This window comes from Zingiber officinale, chromosome 5A (assembly GCF_018446385.1).
Source record: "Zingiber officinale cultivar Zhangliang chromosome 5A, Zo_v1.1, whole genome shotgun sequence".
NCBI lineage: Eukaryota > Viridiplantae > Streptophyta > Magnoliopsida > Zingiberales > Zingiberaceae > Zingiber > Zingiber officinale.
The window spans coordinates 141,208,142-141,226,130 of NC_055994.1; the positions used below are offsets into that span (position 1 = coordinate 141,208,142).

Below are 17,989 nucleotides of genomic sequence, written 5' to 3' on the forward strand. Positions count from 1 at the left end.
GAAATTAATTTTTGAGTTTAAAATTAAAATTTTGAAATTAATTTTTAAGTTTAAAATTAAAATTTTGAAATTAATTTTTAAGTTTAAAATTAAAATTTTGAAATTTATTTTTAAGTTTAAAATTAAAATTTTGAAATTATTTTTTAAGTTTAAAATTAATATTTTGAAATTAATTTTTGAGTTTAAAATTAAAATTTTTGAAATTTATTTTTAAGTTTAAAATTAAAATTTTAAAATTAATTTTGAAATTAAAAAAAAACTTTTAAAATTAAAATTTAAGCCTTATTCATCTCACCCGATCTATATTATCAATCAGGGAATCCTATGATTTTGTGAGATGAAATTAGTTTGATTACAGAGTTTTGTTTTAACTTGTGTTAGATTCAGACTTAGCTTTGGTTTCCACAAATAGGCATTATTCGGATAAACTTCTAAGCTTGGTGAGTCACAAGGACATCATTAGAAGTAACCAACCTTTCGAGGTTTTCCGAATAGTCCTATCCACGGAACTTAGTACTAAATCTTGGTCTAACTGGTTAGGATTCGTTTAAGGGTAGCTTCGGTCAGTTCCACTTGGCCAAATGCACCAGATCGAAACCATATCTTTCTAGACATGCGATGCCCAAGTTTCCCTAACGTACTATCATCCAAAAATTTCACCGATACCATGATTCAAGTTAAACTTGGTCTCTAATCCTAATTACCCTGCCGGGTTAGTTAGTTTTGGAGGTGCCAGCTATTCTGGAGCCTCCCCCTGAATTATTGGCCATTAATTTAGATTTTGGTTTTAGGCTTGTGTCGATTCTTTTTATAGTTATAGTTAACTTGGTGATAATTTTGTTGTTTTTTAAACTGTTTAGATTTTGAATTTGATTTATGTTTGTATTTTGGATTTTGGTTTGGTTTATTTAATTTTATATAATGTATTTTTTCTTTAGGTATATAATATTGATTAAGTCCTACTTGCGTGGTCAAACACGCTTTCGGAACCCAAGCTAGATTGGTTGACTTGTATTGGGTTATTAATGATTTGAAGGTTTTATTTGAATTCGACTTATATCCTAGTCCGGTTTTATTATAACATGCTTTTTGATTATTTAGGATTAAGTCTAAATTTTTTGATCTTGTTGTGAATTTTTCTAACATCTCTTTTAAATTGTTTATTTCATTTTTTAATGATAAATTCTCTTCCTCAAGTGTTAGATCTTGAGTTGGATTCGAATTCTTTGATTGTTCCTTGAGGTTTTGATTGTCCTCAAGAAGTGATTTGTTTTCATTTTCTAATTTAGTTAATTTGCTATTTAAACAGGAAATAATTCTAAAAAAAAAATTTGTTTAAATTAAAGTATACCTCATTCGGGCCTTCGGAAACGAGTACGGACTCGTGGCTTGTTTCGGGTTCAGACCCGTCTTCATCTTCTGACTCGTCTTCCATGGGCCATCAGTGCGAGGTGGCTCGATGTTTCTACTCTTCTTCCTCCGATTCGTCCGAGGAGTCGTCCCACGTTGCTTTGAGTGCCTTCTTTTGGTTGGTTTTGGTTTGTCAAACTTTAGTTTTGGACATTCGTTCTTGTAATGTCCTTTTGTCACCGTAGCAAGTCACGTTTTTTGTTCGAGGAGAGCTGATCTTTGAAGATCCTTTTGAAGCTCCTCTTTCTCCCGGTGAACATTTTTCTTACCAAGTTCACCGGTGTTCTTCGTCTTCAGAATCTTGATCGAGTCTTCTTCAAGTTCAGCTTGCTTTTCTTTTCTTTGGAGGAACCTGCAAATAGTGCTATACCTTTCTCGGCTCCAGCATTAGTTTGTTCGTGTAATTCTAATTCACAAAACAGCTCATCTAATTTTAAGTTAGAAAGATTCTTAGAAATTTTGTAGGCATCCACTATTGATGCCCACAAACTATTACGTGGAAAATCGTTTAAAGCGTACCTTATTAAATCTCTGTTCTCCATTTGGTGGCCTATTGCATGAAGCCCGTTGAGGATGTCCTTGATCCTCGCGTGTAGTTGATTCGCTGTTTCTCCTTCCTGCATTTTTATATTAAAATTTTATTTAGAAGCGGTCTCGTTTTGTTACCTTAGCGTCGCTCGTTCCCATTCGATCAGCTTGTCCCATAGCTCTTTAGCTTTTTTGTGGACCGTTCAGTTCTTCTCTTGTCAATCCACACCGTAGAGTGTTGATTGCTTTATTTTCGCTGACGCTTTTTCTTGAGATCTGCTGTCCAGTCTTGAGATCCACTAGATTCCCGGCGGTGTCCCGGAATTTTGTAAGGTTTCGTAATGCTCATCCACTGTCGAAGTCTATTTTGAGGTAGACCTCCATCGCTTCTTCCAGTAAGGGAAGTCGCCCCGTTGAAGAGTGGAGGTCGAACTTTGCCGAATCCTTCTTGTTGGGACATTCGTGCACAGGTAAATAACCAAAAAAATATCCCAAGACTTGGTCTTGGATTAGTAGTGCGGGAAGAAATAGAAAAAATCTAGATTCGTGTTGCACTAATTTAAATTGATTAGTGAAATATTAAGTTAACGAAACACCGCTTTTAAAATTAATTAAAAAACAAAACAATTCACCCCTGTCGATTGGTGGTTGCACCAAATCGAGGCGACTGCTCGATACCACTTCATGGAACCTTGATTAAGGTGAACTTATTGCATCAAACAAAATATCTCTCACAATTAAATTATGGTACAAAAATAAGATCTATCTGGCTTACCTCAGCATGTTGCAGAATAGCAACTACATAACGATTGAACAATGTCGGGGAAAAAAACTTTGGCAATCAGATATAAAATTGATAAAGCAAAAAAAGATTATTTAAAATTCTCTTACACCAATTCGACTTAATTGATTGATTCTCAATCCGCCTTTGATATTTTCCCATTTGTACTGATATATTTCCCGTGACGTAGCTGCACAAACCATGATGCTCCACGTGGCGACGACTGGGCTGGATAGAATTCGCCTTCCGGGCGGCCCCGACCACCTGTTCCGAAAACTCCCTTTTCCCGCAAAACAAAGTTAGTCCGAGGCAAATGTATATCCTGTAAAACAGTTGTCAACACAATTAAGGTTCAACAGATAATTAAAAGAGTATGACTTAGATTCCGCTTTCCGAGACCGAATCTAGTCACGATCTCGACTTAGACATCCGAAATGGATCTAAGCCGGATCGACGCCTAATGTTCCCTTCCCGGAACGCGTCCTCCTGTCCTCCCTTCCGGTGACTTACCTTGCTTACCTGCCAGACGTCCGGTCAGCCCGACTTCTCGCCAAGCGTCCGGTCAGCCCGTCGACCCGCTTGGACTTCTCGCCAGCTATCCGGTCAGCCCGTCGACCTAGCTGGACTTCTCACCGAGCGTCCGGTCAGCCCGTCGACCCGCTTGGACTTCTCGCCAGCTATCCGGTCAGCCCGTCGACCTAGCTGGACTTCGTGCCAGACATTCGGTCAGCCCGTCGACCTGTCTGGACTTTTCCTGCACACTTGATCAAAGTGTCAGACAACAACAAAACTAACTTAACCTATTTGTCATTCATCAAAACCTGGGTTAGACCGTTAGTGCTACCCGCACCAACACCTTCTTCCTTCTTCCTTCAAGTTTCGGCCAAGCACAAGAACTTCCAAAGGATGAAGAATTTTCCACCAGCCAAGCTCCAAGGGATGCATGCTTTCTCTCCTTCTTCTCCTTCCTTGATCCGACCACATCCTCCAAGCTCCAAGAGATGATAGATTTCGGCCACAACAAGAGGAGAGAAGAGAAAGGAAGGGTCGGCCACCACACCAAGGAAAAGAGGGAGAAAAATAGAATAAAGTCCTTCGCCTTGAAGCCTCCTCTACTCCCTCTTTTATAATCCTTGGTCTTGGCAAATAAGGAAAATTTAATAAAAACTTCCTTAATTCTTTTGCCATTGAAAAGGAAATTTTATTTAATTAAAAATAATTTTTCTTTTCAATTTGTAATGGTCGGCCACCACATAAATTCTCCAAGCAAATAAAATTTTAAACAAAAATTAAAACTTCCTTATTTGCTTCCGGAAATTTATAAAAAATTTGTCCAATAATTTTTCCCTTCATGATTGGTTTATAAAAAAGAAATTTAATAAATTAAAATCTTTTTTTTAAACATGTGAATAAAAAGAAAGTTATCTATAAAAATTAAAATCTCTTTTAATCTACAAATAAGGAAAGATATCAAATCTTTTCTTAATCTTTTGTAGAAACTTATAAAAGAGAATATTTAATTTTAAACTCTCTTTTAAATCATAAACATGGTTAAAAAGGAAAGTTTTCTTAAAATTTAAAATCCTCCTTTAATCAACAAATAAGGAAAGATTTCAAATTTTAAACTCTTTTTTAAACGTGTAGATGATTTTCAAATAAGGAAAGTTTTTACCAAAAATTAAAACCATCCTTTTAAATTACAAATAAGGAAAGAGATTAATCTCTTCTCTTAATCTTTTGTAGAAAGCTATAAAAGGAAATTTTTAATTTTTTAAACTCTCTTTTAAAATCATGATATCCATATAAGAAATAATTTTAATAAAAATCCTTTTTAATATTCTAGTGGTCGGCCACCTAAGCTTGGGACCCAAGCTTTGGCCAGCCACCTACATGGCTCATCCACTTGGTCTTGGCCGGCCCTAGCTTGGGTTCCAAGCTAGCTTGGTCGGCCCCATTGGATGGGTAAGAAGGTGGGTATGCAGTGGGTATAAATCTCTATATACTAGAGGCTACGATAGGGACCGAGAGGAGGAATTGGTTTTGGTCTCCCGATAAAATTAAGCATCCCGTGCTCGCCCCGAACACACAACTTAATTTTATCAATAATAATTCATTCCACTAGAGAACTATTATTGAACTACCGCACCAATCCCAAATTACATTTTGGGCTCCTTCTTATCATGAGTGTGTCAGTCTCCCTGTGTTTAAGATAACAAATGTCCACTAATTAAGTAAGTTACTGACAACTCACTTAATTAATATCTAGCTCCAAGAGTAGTACCACTCAACTTTATCGTCATGTCGAACTAAGTCCACCTGCAGGGTTTAACATGACAATCCTTATGAGCTCCTCTTGGGGACATTCTCAACCTAGATTACTAGGACACAGTTTCCTTCTATAATCAACAACACACACTATAAATGATATCATTTCCCAACTTATCGGGCTTATTGAGTTATCGAACTAAATCTCACCCATTGATAAATTAAAGAAATAAATATCAAATATATGTGCTTGTTATTATATTAGGATTAAGAGCACACACTTCCATAATAACTGAGGTCTTTGTTTTTTATAAAGTCAGTATAAAAGAAATGACCTCTAATGGTCCTACTCAATACACTCTTAGTGTACTAGTGTAATTATATAGTTAAGATAAACTAACACCTAATTACACTACGACCTTCCAATGGTTTGTTCCTTTCCATCATGGTCGTGAGCTACTGTTTATAATTTATAAGATACTGATAACATGATCTTCTGTGTGTGACACCACACACCATGTTATCTACAATATAAATTAATTGAACAACTACATTTATCACAAATGTAGACATTTGACCAATGTGATTCTTATTTCTAGATAAATGTTTTATACCAAAAGCTAGGCTTTTAGTATACATCCTAACACTGACCATGGAGGTAGCCGACCTGCGTTCCATGATGGAGACCATGGTCCATCGACAGACTTCGATGCAGGCGACTATGGATACATTAGTGGATTTAGTGAGCTCCTGGGTGACGGGTCATCCGTCTCAGTCTGCTCCATCCACAGCTCCCGTTCTCTAGGCTGAGGATGCTGCTGGTGCTGACTCTGCGGCGGTTCCTGCTCCAGCTACTACTTCGGCTCCTCCTGCTGCTGCTGCTGATCCCCCTCCTTCGGGCGATGATCTTATCGAGTTTTATGTGTCTTTGTGATATGTTATTGTATGTCTTATGGATGGTAGTTATGGAGTCCTTATGTGAACTCTATTTTATTTTTGGATATATGCTACTTGTTCTACTTTTTCTTTTGCTTCTCCAATTCACGTGGTTATATTTTGTTGATATCTGTGTGGTTTAGGGGGAGTAATCCTTGGGTTTATTGTGTTTGCTTAGTGCACATTTTGAGGGGGAGTTCTATTTTTTTGATATTTGCCAAAGGGGGAGATATATGTTGAAGTTCATGCTAAATAAAATTTAAATTGAAACTCAAGCTTGCTGTGTATGCTCATACTTACTGCTTATGATTTTCAGCGTTGTTGCAATCATTATTTATCAATTGTACTATTGTGGTATATTGGAAATTGGCCTAAACTTAAATAGATTGTCAAACATCAAAAAGGGGGAGATTGTTGGTGCAATCATGCCCTGGAAGTTTCAATGTATTGACAATTATTTAAGTTTATGTTAATACGTTGGATCTAACATACAGTGTGAGTTTGCAAGAGAAGTTCTTGCAGGTCGGAAGACCGGATGCAAGGCAAGAGAAGTCCAAGAAGGTCGAGGACCGGATTCTTGCAAAAGAATCCTTGCAGGTCAGAAGACTGGATGCAAGGCAAGAGAAGTCCAAGAAGGTCGACGACCGGATTCTTGGCAAAAGAAGTTCCTGCAGGTCATAAAGCTGGATGCATGATCCCTCACGTATCAGAAATCGATTGGAAAATCGATTTAGACACGGCTGTGAGGCAGAATATCTCTGGATCAATCAGTCGATCGATTGGAAGGAAGCCAATCGATCGGCCGATCGATTGGGAAGGTTCTGCGCGAAGCACAGAGTGCTTCTGGATCGATCAGCCGATCGATTGGGGAAATCCAATCGATCGAGCGATCGATCCAGGAAGCTTCTGTATGAAGCACAGAATGCTTCTGGATTGATCAGCCGATCGATTGGGGCAATCCAATCGATCGAGCGATCGATCCAGGAAGCCTCTGTGTGAAGCACATATTTCCCTTGGATCGATCAGCCGATCGATTGAGGTTACTCAATCGATCGGGCGATCGATCCACAGAGCTGCGATTTCACGAGCAGTGGTCTAAATCGATTCAAGAATTGCACCGATCGATTCAAACTCAAGTGAAGCAATCTAAGCCGTTGATCGTGACGCGATGGTTTCCAACGGATACTTATGAATCGATCCAAATATGACTCCGATCGATTCACGGCGACGGCTACGTGAGAAACGGATAGTTTTCTCAACGTTTAAAGACATAGAAGAAAAAGAAAAGATAGAAGAAAACAAAGAGATACTGTTCCATTGCTCTCCAAGGTCTCAACTCTCTCAAGTGCTCAAGATCTTCAAAAGGTGCTCAAGTTTAGAATCTCCCGCTCGCTACTTTCTCAAATCTCACTCAGCGAAGAAGAAGCCTTTCTAAATCCTGTAATCTTTCTTTTCTTTTTCATTGTGGTGAGTGTGATCCTTTACTTTGGAGAGGGAGAGTTGTAATCGTGTAAGGTTTCTCCACCTTTGGTGTGATTCCGAGAAGGAGGGTTTTGATAGTGGAAGAGTGTGAGTGGTGTGGATCCTTGGACTAGTCACCTCCTTGGGGAGGTGGATACCAAGTAAATATCCGAGTTAGCATTGTCTTCGAGTTTCCGCTGCGCAAAATCAAGTTGATCAAGAAAACGAAGTGAGTCATTCACCCCTCTAGCTCAACCGATTCTAACAAAGACTGCTGCAAGTTAGAAAAAGAAATTAAGAATTTAAAAATAATATTAGCTAAATCTTGCCCTTTAGAAGAATTAGATAAAGTTAAACTAGAAAATGAGAAATTGAAATCAGAAAATGAAAATTTAAAAATTCAAGTAGATAACTTGAAAAACCATGCATGTTCATCTAATACAAATTTTAGAAGATTTAATAATTTAAATTGGTATTTTCGATATCATAAGGGATAGATTAGAAATATTTCAAAGAAATATGTCCCCAAAAATTTTTTAGTTAATCCAGTAGATTGAACCTATATTGGATTCCTAAATCTTGTTTGACTTGAATTTTTAATCAGATTTAGAGCTTTTAGCGAGAAAATTAGACATTAAAATTTCTTTATGAGGTTTTGTCTAAGGAAGTGGTTGTTGCTCCAATAACTAAGAAGGTCTAGTGCCTCGCCACAATCTGGAAGCTAAAATATTGAAATAAAATGTTTAATTAACTTTCTGATAAAAGCATTAAGGTGGAAATGCTTTAAAAAGTCTTTTAAATATTTTTTTCAAATTTTTTTTAATTAGAATATTTTTTTAAAAATTAAAATTGCCTAAGTTAAAAGGTCCTCTGAAATTAGAAATTTATGTTTAGAATTTTTTTTTTTTGCATAAAACTTTTATACAAAAGTTAAAACTTTTTTCTAAAATTTCTGCTTAAAATCTTTACTTAAACAAATTTTCAAAAAAAAAAATTGCAAAATTTTTAAAGTCAAAATATTTTTACTTAAAAGTTTTTTTAACTTAGAACATTTTTTGCTTAAGTTACAAAATTCGTCTGAAAGTAATAAATTATTTCGTAAATTTTTTTAAAGTTAGATTTTTTTTTTCAAAAATTCTCTAACTTAGAGTTTTTTTTTCAAATTAGAATATTTTAAGAAAGTTAGAAATTTTTTTTAACCCTTAGATTTTTTTCGGAACCCCATTTTTTTTGTGATCATAGGGGGAGAAGGAAAAGTATAAGTCCAGGGGGAGGTAGACAATTTTCTATCTTTTTGCACTTAATTGCAAATTTAGTTAGTTTATTTTCATGTCTATTTTACCCTAACTTAACTTGGGTTGCTCACATCAAAAAGGGGGAGATTGTTGGAACCCCAAGGTTGTTTTGGTGTGATCAACAAGTTAAGTTAGGTCTTGTGTGTTTTTAACTTTGTGTCTAAGTGTGCAGGAACTTAGGAGCACAGGTAGTCGAGCGGAAGACGTAACTAGCGAGAAGGCCGGCACGCGGTACGTCCGAGGGACGAGGCGCTGCGGAAGAGTACATCGACGGACGAGAAGGAAGCGTGCAGTGGTTCTGAGGGACGAGAAGCCGGAGTGGAAGACTGCTCGAGGAGCAAGAGACGCATCTAGCGAGAAGGTCGGCACGAGGTGCAACCGAGGGACGAAGACTGCAGATGAGTACGCTGGCGGATGAGAAGGAAGCACGCGGCAATTCCGAGGGACGAGAAGCCGGAGTGGAAGCCTGCTCGAGAAGACCGGAAGTTGGGTTCGGGTGAGACCTATTCCGGGTGACAGAGATCACCCAAGCGAGTGGATACTCGGTCAGAGGCGAATGGAGTCAGAGTAGAAGACCCGGGCTGGAAAAAGTCAACGGGGTTGACTTTTCCCTCCGGGCCGCCCGGAGCTGTCCGGGGTGCTCGGAACCCTTCCGAGCGCCTGGAGTTGACTTTTTGACCAGATTGAGTTTTGACCAGATTGAGTTTTGACTCGATTTGAACGTTGGGGGATAAAGTTTATCCCCTCCAGGGCTCCTGGAACCTTCAGGGAGCCCCGACCAAGGCTATAAATATAGCCTTAGTCCAAAAGCTTTTTTAATAACTCAAGCAATTCATTCTTTCTACACTTGTACGCTTTCTCTGTAGTTAAGCTTCTATTTTCTGCGATTCATCGTTGTAAGAGGCATCTCCACCTGAAGGAGTTTTTAGTACGATCATTCTCCTTGGATTAACAACCTCCCCGGTTGTAACCAAGTCAACTCCGGTGCCTCGTATTTTCTGTTTTAAGTTATTGTGTGGTAACTGGAAGAAATAGATCTGTCAAAAGTAACTTAATCCATTGGATCTTAGTTGCAGCAGAGGCAATGACACGATATTCAGCCTCAGTCAAAGAGCACACAACAGTGAGTTGTTTGGAAGATGAATCAGGAGTATTTGTGAGAGATAGCCGGTGAGTGATGTCGTCAGCGACAACCATTGTAGAAGGTGGTCGATGGGCATTCTTTTAGAGCAAAATCCACCAGTGCGATCAACGAAACGACAATTTGTTGAACTTTGCCTTTGATGAAAGAAGACAACAACTAGAAGGAGACGAGGTGTTGTTTTTTGAAGGTTGGAATCTGACTTGTCATCGGAATAACAGCAGCAGAGAGAGAAGGCTGCATTTTGGTGGCTGCATATGCTGGAACAGATGTAGAAAATCTGTTATTGAACAAAACTTGAAAAAAAAAACTTACTATTTGGCCTATCAGAAGATGGCTAAAACAATACTCATGAAGGAAAGACCGCTATAATGTGGCTGCTGCTTAAAAAAAACAAGCAAACAAAGGAGAGGAGGAAGAGAAGGATGAAATTTGATGTTTTTAAACTTAAGAAAAAAGATAATAATATTGCTCTTGTTATGAGAAAAAACAAGAAGAGAAAGAGAAAAAAGAGGAGGAATTGAACCTCGCTATTAATGAACTTTTTGAAAGAAGAAAATAAAATTATTATACGGTGGAAAAAATGAAGTTAGAAAAGAGATTTTTTTTAGGACAAAAAAACATAAGAAAGGAAAATAGGGGAGAAAGAAGATTCTAAGAAAGCTAAAGAGATCACAGAAGCAGCTGGACAGAAAACTCGAGAAAAGGCGACACCAATGAAGGAGGTGCCACAGGATGAACTTGAACCCGAGAAGGAGAAAGCGAAGGAAGCGGTGGAGTCGCTAAGTTTGTAGGGAAAGGGGGGCTGGTGATACAAGGACGTCGGCAGCGGAGGGACAGCAAGAACTTTTTTTTTTTTGATGGCGATAAGGCCGATGGTAGGCTGCCTTTGGACGATGACGCCTTCTCTGGCCGCAGCAACAGGTGAATAGTAGAAAAGGCGCGACAACGGCGAATCCCGTTGGCGTCAATGGCAGAAAAAGGAGAAGAGAGCTAAGGTTTTTTTTTTGAACCGTAAGAAAAGGAAACACGGAAGAGAGGAGAAAAAAAAGAAAAAAAATTAAAAAAAAGATTGTTGTTAAGCTTATCGCTCTGATACCATATTGACGATAGAATTCATACATATTATTAATGATAGCATATGGTATATATAAATACCATTACAAGTGAAAATAGGAAAATACATAAATTATGAAAACAATAAGTATTTCCTAATAATAATTATTTTTTAATAATTAGGAAACAAATAACTATTTACTTATAATAATTATTTCCTAATAACTTGGTCTAGGCGCCTGGAGGTTCGGGCACCCGGAGGAGGTCTAGGCAAACCAGCAGGTGGCTGGCTAAGGTGACACACACTGATTGCCCGATACACATCAAGTTCAAGCACTCGGATTGGTATGGGCACCCGAAGATGTATGAAATTTCAGAGATTGAGTTTCACTGAGTTGCAGCCACGTCATCAACATTCCAGGTGCCTGGAAAGAGCCATTAAAAAGACTTCAACCAAAGCCTTCTAGATATCACTCGCTCTGACTTTTGTACTCGCGTACTTCTCCAAGAAGATTCCAACGGCACCGAAAGGCTACTCCGACAACCAATACTCAAGCAATTACTTCTTCTGTTGTCGGCATTTTTAATTTAACAAGGTCTTGTACTCAAATTTTGTAAACATTTTCGAACTGATAGTGATTGTCCAACGAAAACACTCTATGAGTGTGGGCCTTGAAGTAAGTAAGAGTCACCGAAAGGTTCGAACCAAGTAAAAAAAGATTTATGTTAGCGATTGTCTTTCTGTTCTCGTTTCTTTCTTTTCCGCTGTGTTATTTTAACTCATTATTCCAAAAAAAGTGAGAATGCTATTCATCCCCTCTAGCGTCTTTTTAATTCTACAACTCCTGCCTACATAGATTCAGAAACCTCTTGTAAAAAACTAATGTAGTTGAAGAATCAACCTTTGAAAGACAAGGATCAAATAAAACTATTCTAGCACGCATCTGTCCATAGCAAATGATTATCAAGTTGATACCAGATGATTTTCCTCTTGAGCTACCATATGAAATTATTCAAAACTCGAAGATGAGTTTTTTTTCAACTCGGGATGGTTGATGTAGAAGGATTTGAATAATTTTTTGTTATTATTTAAAAATTAATTGTCTTTGGTATTTTAGGATTTTGAGTCAGTTGATATTTTAAATTTTTAGTATGTTTAGATTTTTTTCCCCTTTTTTGGGATTTTTTTAATTTATATTAAGATTTTTTTTTTCTTCTGTTGATTTTTATTTTACTTTCTTTCACGTCCTAGGATTTTGGACATACATAAAGGTCTATTTAGTTGATGTTTAAGGTGAAGATTTTTAGTTTAATAATATTTTTAATGGTACCGTTACTTTTCTATTTCCTATATTCCTTTTCGAATCAACAATTTTTTGAAAATTATTTTTAACATTCATAAACGAATCAACAGATTCAACAACGCACAGGATAATATTACACTATCTTACCTGCATCATTCGCCCAACACAATTACCCATGTCTAGTGATCTATGGTGCATTTCACACACACTTAAAATCAACCCCATGACTTATTACAATAATACCATATGCATTAATCAACTGTGCCAGCCCAGGGGCAATATTAATGGGATTTAGATTTATCTTTTTGAGATTTCAGGACAAACAATAGACAGACAATTCATATTACCTTTTACAAGCAAACGAAGTTTTGAACCAAAAAAAAAAAACAAAAACAAAAGCAGCAAAAAAAAAGCTGGCCTTATTATAGTTTAACAACATTAATTCGCCTTTGCCAGGAAGGAGCTAAAAATTATGCAGGATTTGAGTTCCATAAGCTCGTGAGAATGGATTTTTTTTTTTCCTCTCATCTCCAATAATATACTGTAATTTACATCAGGAAACACTGCACCTGTTCATCTGCAGCTCGCAAAAAGAAGTTCTTTTGCTGTCCAAGTCACTTGAGAAAGATCTTGCAGTGAGCAAACTGTTTCTTTGTCCAATGGAAAAAGCATAGGAAGGCACTCTGTTGAGAGATGAACAAGAAATATATAAATAACATCGAACAAATATGAGCTCTAGAGAACAATTACAGGAAACCATGGAGAAAAAAGATTCATTTAAGTAGACGAGACATTGCCTGGATATCTAACAAAGTTGAATAGGGAAAGTGAAGCCAACACCCTCTCCTCCTGGGCTTTGTGATAGCTCAGGCTTTCAAACAAGCGCGGCGCAAGAGTTGAACAAGCATGAAACAACAAATGGTTTGCATTCTGCCATGAAGCCAAAGAGCTGCTCATCCATGCCACTGTGACAAGGCATGAGCGCGAGAGACTCGGGATTCCTTCAGATATGCAATTTGAAAGTGCCACTAAGAACCTTTTATTACCACTGGTAAGCAAGGTGATGGCCAACTTCCTTAGCCACTCTTCAGTCGCTTTTTCTTCTTCTTCCTGTTAGTTGAAGGCAAATCTATAATTGGAACAGTTTGCCCTAAAAGAATAAGATGGCTATGAACTAATCAATCTCGAAACATACCGGTCTCACAGTTTCATCTAAAAATATCTCTCTGCTTCTAAATGAGTCTGAAAAACTGTCTTGTAGACCTGCTCTCCTTAGCAACCATGCCTCAGCGGTGTCCTCCCCGGAATGAGAGAATCTGCCTGCCAAGAGCAAAAGAGCTCTGCTGCACTTCTCTTGGATCTTTCTGTTGTGTAAATTGTGTTCCAAGGCTGTGATTAGAGCATCAACTGCATCTTCTCTGTACATACTATGCCGCAAAGGATCTCCCTGAAACATAACTGCCATATCGAGACCGCACATAGAACTATACTGGAAACTTTTAACAAAGCAACAGAATGATGAGGATTTTGGTTGGAATTTGTACCAGTTGATCAAGCTGCAGTAGAAGAGCTGCAGCTAGTGGACGCTGTTCATTAGGCGCTTGTTGCAGATAAACCAATAGAACATGCATTGCATTCATATAACCGGCATTTCTGAATTCCTTCAGGAAGGTAATAATCTGTGTTGTTCTGTGTAATTAGAAGAATGGATGAGATTGAAGTTTTGAGGCAAGAATGTTGCATTGAACATGACTACAATCAAATTACAAGTTCACTGGAGTAGTTGAACAAACCTGTTGAGACAAACCATCTCACTCAGCAAAGTGATTGCACTGCTGTTGGACTTCATTTGGTTGCATAGGAGGAGTTGAACTATCGATGCTTTGTTTATGTTTTCTGCCAAGTACTCCCTACAGCTTCCATCTGCTCTGACACATCTTGCTAAGATTGAAGCACAGTGCGTCTCATGAGAATCACCTATTTCAAGTCTTCTCATCAGCAGGTCCAATCCACCAAGAGCAACCAACTGTTTCGAGTTCTCTACATTTCGGTCCACATCAAAGCCCGTAAGAAGCTGATCTAAGAGGTAGAATGCAGCCGTTCGGGGATGACATTTTATAGCAAACAGACTTTGCGAAGCATCGCCATGGTCCATAACCCGCAATACCAATGGTATCCAGTCGACAGATAGCATTTGCTTAGCCTTTGGTCGTAACAGGTAAAGGACTACTGCTGCCTTCAAGAATATATTTTTACTTCTCAACAGTCTTAAGAAAATTTCAAGCTGTGGATCTGCATGCAGTACTATCTGTCTGTTCACGTCATTTCTTGCAACCAACTCTGCTAAGATTGAGATAGATAACTCTAGCACATCATCATCTGTAGAGGTGAAATTTACCTCAAGAAAGCCCTCGATCACAGATGATGTAGACAGTGCTGTCACAAGCGTAGCATCTCTATGTGAATCACGCCAAGCTTTTGCAATTATGTGAATTGCAACTTCACATTCTTTGAGATTATCAGATTCTGAAATTAAGCCAATTGCTTTGCTAAGATTCAGTGGTTGCATGTTATTGTCTGTTTTTTGAGCAACCACTGCAAATTCCTTCTTGGGAGTTGGCACATGATGCACGGTAGCAGCATCTGGCACACTCCGACATGAGAATAACCTAAAAGAATGCGATTTGCGTGGTATCAATTCTGCTCTAGAGATTAAATTCTCTTGCACTTTATCCGTCTCTCTTTGCCTAACACCAACATCATTCTGTCTACTCAAAACGAAGAACATGTAAGAAAACATCCAAAAGTTACTAGTTCATATAAGATACTACTTTTCCACCATGAATGAAAAAGCACAACCATCTCTACATTTTGAAGATTTTCAACGATATCAGAGTGCTTGTTTACTCCCCCCTTTCATATTTGACAAAAAAAAAAATGAAAAAACAATTCAGATAATGCTGATGATGTGCATGATCTGAATAAAATCATGAAGCAAGATAGAGAAGAGTCTAAGAACAAGAGCAAACATCTAAAGTATCAAAATCTCTTGCTACTATGAATCCAAATCATGATTAATTAAGTAAAGCAGCTGAAATCAGCATACTAACAAAACTAAGAAGCTTCTTACTTAATGTCTAGGCATGGAAGCAGAACCATATCGACAAAATTCATTGAGCAGTTTATCTTTCAGGTTTCTTATCTGAAGAGTATTTAACAACAATGAAGAAAACAGAACGACTCCTAATAATACATTTTCTTGTGGTGTTAAGGTCCCAAACAAATCTATCTACTGTAACTACATTGCTTGTAGGAGAAGCAATCCACCATGTTTGTGTCTCTATACTAACAATCATATACTTAGGTAGATTCCATTGCACAGAAGATCAATAATGCGAATGGGAGAATGAACCATTTGTTGAATTATTTACCGAGAGAAGCCGCATTGACTCACATGGACACCGTTCCCACGATCGGTGCTATCTGAATCAGCAGCCAATTGAGTTTCTGAGACTAATTTAGCATCATCAATGAGGATGCCATCGCCAGTTTCTTCTCGTTCCAATGACAGACCAAAAACTGCTTGATATCTTCATGGAATTTAGAGTAATAAAAACATAAGAAAAGAGAGATTTTTAAGCTTAAAGAAGAAGGGATGTCAAGAAATCTACAGTGGCATGAACATAAAAGATTGTTTTCCAAGGACGTTATCACATACAGGTTCTTATTGATGGAACTCCGTGAGAGAGACAGAGATCTCTTGCCCCATGGTTCGAGGTAGCTGGGCCTCGGTGGCAAAGACACGGTGGGAATGGGCGGCGCCTTGCCGTCAACCTTAATCCAGTCCCTGTAGTATACTGCGAATTGAGCGGTGCCGGCGTCCATCTGATCGTTGTAAGTCATGTTCAAGCTTTTCATCTTCTGCTCCCTGTCCGCCGCCTCCCAGCTGGCGACGAGCTCCACTTCTTTGGTGTACCACACCTTGAGATGAAGCAGGTGCGGAAGCAGGAAATGATCCCAGAGATCGGGAAGAAGGTTCTTGCGCGCAAGGTAGGGCGCATCCACGAACACCTGGAGGAGGTGCTTGGCAGAGACGCGGTCGTTCCTCTCGATCTTGTACACGACGGCGAGGTAGAGTTGGGCGCAGGCGGAGAGGTGGGCGTTGGGCACGCCGCAGGTGTAGAGGCCGGCCCGCGACCGGGGGGAGTTGAGCGACGCCACCACGCTCAGCAGCCGGATGGAGTTCCGCAAAGATCGGATCTTGGAGTCCCCAGCGCCGCCGATGTAGGGGCCTTCCTCCGCCAGCCTCTCGATGCTCTCGATCCCCATCTCCAAGTTCGTGAGCACGGCATGGGTGGCGGCGCCCTTCCGGGCCGTGACGATGCACGCCGCACATTTATCCCGCAACCGTCTCCGGAAGTCAGCATCCTTCAAGAACCGGCCGGCGTAGCCGGAGAGGACGGAAACGACACCGCAGAGCGCGGCCTCGTCAACAACCGGGTCATCATCGTCGTATCCAGCAGCGCTCACGGTAGTTGACCTGGAATTGGAGTTGGAAGGTTCGGAGCGTTGGCCGGCGCAGCGGCGGGGGCGGTCGAAGCTCCGGCGCCTGGCGGAGACAAGTGGGGAGCTCGTGGATTTACTGCGGTTGGAGTAAAGCTGTGAGCTTTCCTGAGCGAGGAGCTCCCGGAGAGAAGCAGCCATGGACGGGGTTGGCTCCGGATAGCTAAGTGAAAAAAATAGGACCTTGTGAAGGGCATCGCTTATGGAGCAGTGAAAGATGCGAACTGAGTTTAACGCAGCATGGCCGGAGGATGAAGACAAAGAGCGGAGTCGATTTCAGGGAACACAAACCGCAAGCGCAGTTGTCATACCCTCTGTCGCCACTCTGCACGCCGCGCTCGCTCCATCTCTCTCCCTGTACAAATTTACAGCATAAAATAAACGAAATCCCATGATGCGTGACACGTGAAGAAGAACATAATAGCAGTCAGTCGGCATTCGAAGAAACTGGGATGGGAAAACCATAAATTACTGAGCAAGACTGAGTCGTCCTCTTACCATGCTCGATCGTTCCGTTGTCCGTTGCAGGGGGCTGTGCTCGACTGCACGGTGACATGTGTGATTCTCCCAGGTTACGAGGAAAGGTTCAAAAGCTAAAAACTTCGAAGTAATCAAGGTTTGGCAGGTGGCTACTTGTCTCTGAGGGAGACTTTGCAGGACACGCCTTCTCGCACTAGCTACTTGAGCTCGATTCTCTCAGCCTCAGTATTCGGCTTTGGTTGCCTGAAGAGGGGTAATAAAAGTTAGCAAGTGGATGGGTAAAACTTGCAGGCGGCAGCTTCTCTGATGGAGATTGCTCAGGAGCTATTAAGTGATGCCATTTGGGAGCCTGCAGATATCTTTATGAAACATTCAATCTCTGTGCTGGAGTTTGGACCCCCAATCTTGTTTTTGTTTGAGAAGAAGGGTATTTATAATTTCATAGGCATGCACGAAGAAATTTAGATGGCACTAGGGGCCGATATATCTACTATGCTTACAGTCGTTTCGGTCTCAATTATTCACTTGTTTGGCAATATTTTGGAAAACATTCAGAAAGCTATTCTGACTCAGAGCCTTACATTCTCGTTTCACTTTTATGCCAAGTAACAAATAAATTTGGCCTAAAAGGTGTTTTTTTATAAAAAGAATAAATTATCCAAATTATTATATATTTATTTTAATTGAATTTAAAATTTGAATATATAGATGAGTTACAGAGACATTGGACTTCACTCGTACTTGCAATGCAACCAAACAATATGACATA

At 39.4% G+C, this 17,989-nt stretch overlaps 1 protein-coding gene across 2 annotated transcripts; it reads right to left on the reverse strand.

Moving 5' to 3' along the window:
* Positions 1 to 12,698: 12,698 nt before the first annotated feature.
* Positions 12,699 to 17,627, reverse strand: LOC121982143 (putative E3 ubiquitin-protein ligase LIN-2). 2 transcript variants are annotated; one of them, XM_042535058.1, is made up of 8 exons: positions 17,239 to 17,627; positions 15,896 to 17,095; positions 15,632 to 15,767; positions 13,971 to 14,941; positions 13,722 to 13,866; positions 13,373 to 13,624; positions 12,975 to 13,287; positions 12,699 to 12,860 (listed from the first exon to the last, which is right to left on the reverse strand). In XM_042535058.1, exons 2-8 carry the CDS (start codon positions 16,879 to 16,881, stop codon positions 12,751 to 12,753), a joined length of 2,913 nt encoding a protein of 970 aa, XP_042390992.1. In that variant the 5' UTR covers positions 16,882 to 17,095; positions 17,239 to 17,627; the 3' UTR covers positions 12,699 to 12,750. The 2 variants fall into 2 exon arrangements, with proteins under 2 accessions (XP_042390992.1, XP_042390991.1); XM_042535057.1 differs by having other exon boundaries at positions 13,971 to 14,945; positions 15,609 to 15,767.
* Positions 17,628 to 17,989: the final 362 nt, after the last annotated feature.